This window comes from Myotis brandtii, unplaced genomic scaffold (genome assembly GCF_000412655.1).
Source record: "Myotis brandtii unplaced genomic scaffold, ASM41265v1 scaffold728, whole genome shotgun sequence".
In the NCBI taxonomy this organism is placed as follows: Eukaryota; Metazoa; Chordata; class Mammalia; order Chiroptera; family Vespertilionidae; genus Myotis; species Myotis brandtii.
The window spans coordinates 92,537-98,517 of record NW_005370875.1 but is presented as its reverse complement, the minus strand read 5'-3'; the positions used below and the strand labels follow the sequence as shown (position 1 = coordinate 98,517).

The following is a 5,981-nucleotide window of genomic DNA, read 5'->3' as shown; positions in this document are numbered from 1 at the left end:
TAGGCTGGGGTCGCGCGCCCACGGCTTCGGTCGCTCCTAGGACCTCGGGTGCAGCCGGTGAAGGAAGTGAGAGCCTCAGAGGAACCTGCCGAACGACCGTCACTCACCGGAGCCTGTCGGGGAGCCAGCCTGAGCCCCGCGGCCCCGAGATGAGGTGCGGCTGGGGACCCTTGTCCCTCGCGCTCCGCCTCCTCCTGCTAGCGCGGCTGGTTGTGCCAGGTTCGTGGGGCCGGGCTGGGACCCAGATCCCCGAATCTGGGAAGGGGATGGCTGTGTGTGTGTGTATGTGTGTGTACTGTGTGTCGGGGAGACACTAGGGCCGCGGGATTGAGTTGAGTAAGTGGGGAGCCAGGCGCGGCAGGGCGGGGGGGGGGGCAGCTGCCTGGAGTTGGGGGTCAGGCTGCGGGACACCTGGATACAGGTGATATTATGAACATCTTTAAAATATATATATTTTTGATTTCAAAGAGGGAGAGGAAGAGAGAGAGACAGAAACATAATGATGAGAGAGAATGAATTGGCTGCCTCCTGCACACGCCCTACTGGGGATCCAGGTGCAACAGGGGTGTGTGCCCTTGACCGGAATGGAACCCGGGCCTCTTCAGCCCGCAGGCCGAATAAACCGGCTGGGGCACGAACAGAGTTTAGGGGTGTGATGTGGGGTTGAGCATGCCGATCAGGCCGGGGCCTAGGGGAGAGGCTGCAGTGGGGCAGTGGGTTGGAGGATGAGTGACAAGCTGGTGGCGCACTTTGCCTGGGAACCTGTGCTTGACCTCCTCTGTCCCACTCAGGCGACGGCAACGAGGGCAGCAGAGCTGGAAGCTGTCATTGTGATAAAAGATTTCCTCCTGGCTCTCCTCCAATGGAACGTATCCGAAAACTACTGAAAGACTATGATCGCTGTGGTGGCTATGTCAGGTAATCCCACCCACACCTGAGGAGGCGGCACCAGCGCAAACCCTCCTTGCCAGGTGCCTCCAGGACCCTCTCTGGTCAAACTTGAACACCTTCTGGGAGCACCTAACCCTTCTCTGGGTTGTTTGCCTTAATTCTCCACACTTTCATTTTCCTGTTCCACCTTCCTGGGAAATTCCCACTTCAGCAGAAACAGGTTGCTCTGGGAGGTGACCGCATGTCTTTGGAATGAGGAAAGAGGTGGGAAAGGGAGAGGGGGGGGCCCTCCTGAAGCTAAAACCAGGTTGTTCCTCTGAAGGTTCCAACTAGAGTTCCAACGACAGTCCTGGAGTGTATGCGGGGGCAGCAAGGACTGGTGGGTGACTGAATTGACCAGCTGCTTTGATCGGAGCGGTGAGTGCTTTCCCCCTCCTCTCCAGGCTCTGTTACCAGGGCTCAGCGCCTCCACCTTGTAATTTCCTTCGCCTCAGACCTTTCCCCTGTGAGTCCTCACATTCCTATTCTGATGCTGGCCACAGTACTTTCACTAAGTCCCTGTTCACCAAACATCACTTACTACCACTTTCATGATTTTTTGCTAGTTCACCCTGTGCTATTATTTACTTAATATTTTCCTTGAAATCAGGACACTATTTTTGTTTTCCATTCTCTTATGGAAATTTAAAGACATACAGTATACAAAAATTGAAAGAATTTTAAGCACCCATATACCCACCACCTAGATCAGTGATGGCGAACCTATGACACGCATGTCAGAGGTGACACGCGAACTCATTTTTTTGGTTGATTTTTCTTTGTTAAATGGCATTTAAATATATAAAATAAATATCAAAAATATAAATCTTTGTTTTTCTATGGTTGCAAATATCAAAAAATTTCTATATGTGACATGGCACCAGAGTTAAGTTAGGGTTTTTCAAAATGCTGACACACCGAACTCAAAAGGTTCGTCATCAGTGACCTAGATCCTACAATACTTAGTTTTTATGTTTATATTTTACATATTTTATATATGTACATAATAAAGCAAATATATTTTATATTTTACAATATTGAGTTTACAGCATTTTAACTGTATTTGCTTTATTGCACATCCGTCTATCCATCCTCTATTATCAATCCACCTTATTTTTTTGATGCATTTCCAGGTAAGTTGCAGGCATGACTATACTTCACCCCCAAACATTTCAGCATGCTTATAGAATTCAGTATTTTATTGTTCCTTTTTTCTTTTGAGGTAGAATTTACACACAATGAAATGAATAAATCTTTTTTTTGAAATGAATAAATCTTAAGTGTACAAAGGCACTTTAAAAAAAATGGTTTTATTGATTTTTAGAGAGAGGGAGATAGAAACATCCTCGATTGGCTGCCTCCTGAACACCCACTAGTGGGGACTGAGCCTGCAAGTTGGGCATGTGCCCTGACCAGGAATAGGACTAGCAACCTCCTGGTGCATAGGATGAAGCTCAACCAACTGAGCCACATTGGCCGGGCCATAAGCTAGTTTTGAAAACTTAAGTACCAACTTGCCCTAGACAGTAATATCTGTGAAGTGATAAATATAATGCACTGGTTGTATTTTCTCCTAAAAGAAATACACAAGCATTAAAATACAAAGTGTTTTTCACATCCCACCTAAGGTTGTCTTGTGTAGCATACGGGGTAAGCTTATTGCCCTTTGAACTCTATAGGCCTACATTATTTCATGTAATACTCCCAGCTACTATGGCCCTTGCTACTAAAATTACCCCCACTTTACAGCTGAAACAAATGAGTCCCTGAGAGGTTAAGAGACAAGGGCAAGGTCACACAGCTACTTCATAACAGATTCCAACCCAAGTCTCTCTCTCTCTCTCTCTCTCGCTCTTTTGTTTAAAAAATACCTTATTGATTTTTAGAGAGAGGAAGGGAGAGAGATATAAAAACATCAATTGGCTGCCTCCAAGAATTGAGTCCATAACCTGGACATGTGCTCTGACTGGGAATCGAACCAGCAACCTCCTGGTACATGTGTTGACACCCAACCACTGAGCAACACTGGCTGGGCCCAACCCAGGTCAGAAAACACCTCTGTCCCAGTGGTTTCATGTTGCAGTTGGTTCACTTCCTTCTCCCCCACCTTTCACCTCTCCCCTGCCTTTCTCTCCTGGTCTTCAGCTGTTCCCCTGATATTCCCCTTGACCCACTACCCTTCCCTTCATCACCCCGTCTCCTCACAATCATGATTTCTCACTCCTTGCCTTTGCAGAATGTGGACATGCTTACTCTGGAAGAGTGGTCCAGCAGGAGCATTCACCTCCCCCCAGCACCCAGATTCCGGAGTCCACTGAAGGGGCACCTGCAGTCACGGACACCCCTGCTCAGACGTACCTGCCACTCACCCTGCAGTCTACCCAGCAGCCTACGCTTCCAGTAGGAACACTGTCCTTAGACACAAAGCTCATCCACTCCCATGAAACCACTACTTCCTCTGTGGGCCACAGTGTACAGGCTGGGCCTGAAGCTGGGGTGAACCAGAAGCAGTTGGATGAAAATGTGGGTCCTACAGCTGGGTCACGTGTCATGGTGCCAGTGCTGTCTCTCTTGGGCATCGTCTTCTTCCTCATTGGAGCCCTTTTCTATGTGGTGTGTAAGAGGAGAAGTAAGCAGTCACTGCAGTACTCTCCAGGTAAACTGGATCTCTGAAGCCCTCCATTGGGGACCAGAGCCTCCCTGGCAGGAATCCTGATCCCAGTGGCTTCCAGATAGCTGGAAACCCACCCCAGGCAGGCAAATATGAAGGCTATCTGCACCATGGACCGTAAGTCATGAGAGAAGAGTCAGCCAGAATACAGAACTGGGAGGGAGGGAAGCTACCATGGGCCCTGGGACCAGTGCTTGGCCTTCAAAGCCAGGCAGTGCTTGAAAGAAACACCAAGAAGATGGCAGCTAGAGCAGACTGGTGGGAGATGAAGGGGTAGAAAGTAGGAGCCATCCATTTAATTCACAAATCTTTATTGAGTACCTACTGTGTACCAGATTGTCTGATTGTTTTGGAGTCTGATTCTCTAATTCAAGCTATCACTTCCCCACCCCCAACTTCCCTTGATCTCAGAGCTTATCCCTCAATTTCTTTTCCAGATTTGCAGCTTCAATATATATCTGTGGCATCATATTCCAACAGTTGGGCTAAGAATGGAAGCTTGTGAGAGTAGAAAATGTGATTTATCCACTACCATAAACATTTAATAAACTGGAACATTCTCTCTGGCACATAGTAGGCACTCTGTACATATCTGTTACTGTTTAACACCAGCCACTGCCCTCTGTTAGAACTTTCTTTTTGTCTTTACATTGTGTAAAATTCTGAATGTATATTATTTTTACTAAAAAGTATTTTTCTAATTATTGACTCTTCTTTCTGTGTACATTGGCCTCATGCCCTTGCCCCTTTACCATGATTCCTGGCTTCAGCTTCTCTGCTGATGGTATCCCGCTCCCCCAAAGTCTCTCTATACCACACCAACTTTAGCCCTCACCTGCTTCCTCCCCTGACCCCACATTTAAGGCCTGGGTTTTCTCACCCTCCCTCAGCAGCCACCAGCTGCCATCCAGGCTGGATTTACTTCCTCAATCCCTTGTGTCACTCATATATGCCCCAGTTTCAGTCTGAGCTCACTGTCTTTATTGTTGTTGTTTTTCATTATCAAAACCCTTAGTTCCTGTTTTCTCTCTTCCAATGAAGAATGTGTCTTCATTGGGTCAAGTGTGCGGAAGGGAACAAGGACATGAAGTATCTGAGCAAGTGGGTTGGGTGACTGACTCTTTATCTCCTGTCTGAGCTTGTCAGCACTTTGGTGATGTTAGAGCAGGAGCACCTGCTAGAGGAGCCAGCACAGAGTCGCAGGCAGACATGGGCTTAAAGTTCTCCATTCCCACCTTTTGCCTCTTTGTCCTCATATATGACCAGCAGGGCATGCATGGCAGCCTGTGCTCCTGAATCTACAGGTCTCCAGGTTCTGTCCCGGGGGGCAGGTGGTGATCTGCCTCCAAGATGTCTCTCTGCCTACTTGGCTTAGTTTTCCAGCATCTGCTCACAGGTTCGGGCCACATCGCTGAGCTTGAGGCGAGCATAGTCCACTCGCTTTAGTGCCATCTGACAGTCCTTCCTTGAAGAGTAGCTGGAGCCCTCGTGGGGCTGCCCTGTGGCCACCTAGAGGACATTTCAACTGGTCAACGAAGCCTCCCCTCCCCCCATCCATCTCCCCAACAAGACATCAGGTCTCTTGTCTCATTTCTTTCCAGAGTTTGAATTCATACCACATGGTAGCTGGATGACGTAGGGCAAACCACTTAACTTCTGATGACCTCATCTGGAAAATGGGGGTGACAATAACTAATTCGTAGAGTTGTACAGTTAAATAAGATCACGCTGCGTGTCTGGTACATTGTAAAAGTTTGGTAAATAGTGGTTGCTATTGTAATGACTTCAGAACCCTCTCAGTCCCGTCTCTTTTATCAGGAAGTAGCTATCTGGGGTTTCAGGCTCCTCAGGTCAGTTTCTAGGGACAAAGTCCTGTGACAGGCCCTTGGGTTTACAAGCCCTCTCCTAGAACTTCCTTATCTAGTGGATCATGTGATGAAACTGGTGAATAGGCAAGGCCGCCTTTCCTTTGAGAGGAAGAAACCAGCCCTGGAACGGAGGAGTCCGGCCAGGGTCATTCACCCGGCTTGGCGCCGGCTCGGGCGGCCTGGTCCTGCCTGGCTCCCGAGGTCAAGGCTCCGCCGGGGCCCTCTGAAGGCTAAGGCTAAGGCTACGGCAGAGAGCTGGGTGGGCACCTGCACCTCCCACCCCCACCCACCTGGGTTAGGTAGCGGATCTGAGCCGACAGCTCCGCTTCTACGTGTTGCACCGACGCCGTGAAAGCCGCCGCTTGTCGGTCTAGCAGCCGCTCATTGGTTTTTTCCTTGGAAAGTTCCAGGATTACGGTACCTGCAGGGGCAGAGAGAGGGCAGGGCTACTCAGAGACCGGCAGTCCGCCCCGCCCAAGCCCCAGCCCCTCCAACCCCCTCCCCCCCACCCC

General features: G+C 49.1%; 2 protein-coding genes across 2 annotated transcripts in view; one reads left to right on the top strand and one right to left on the bottom strand.

The window, feature by feature from the left end:
* Nucleotides 1–6: 6 nt before the first annotated feature.
* On the top strand, nt 7–4,302 carry CXCL16 (chemokine (C-X-C motif) ligand 16). Its single transcript, XM_014530249.1, has 5 exons — nt 7–219; nt 792–918; nt 1,214–1,308; nt 3,167–3,586; nt 4,039–4,302. Exons 1-5 carry the CDS (start codon nt 150–152, stop codon nt 4,104–4,106), a joined length of 780 nt encoding a protein of 259 aa, XP_014385735.1. The 5' UTR covers nt 7–149; the 3' UTR covers nt 4,107–4,302.
* MED11 (mediator complex subunit 11) overlaps nt 3,896–5,981 on the bottom strand; it is a 2,433-nt gene continuing 347 nt past the window's right edge. The window contains exons 2-3 of the mRNA XM_005882551.2: nt 5,760–5,890; nt 3,896–5,110 (exon numbers count right to left, since the gene is read on the bottom strand). Coding sequence (XP_005882613.1) covers nt 4,973–5,110; nt 5,760–5,890 — 269 coding nt within the window. The 3' untranslated portion in view covers nt 3,896–4,972. The remainder of the gene's footprint in view (nt 5,111–5,759; nt 5,891–5,981) is intronic.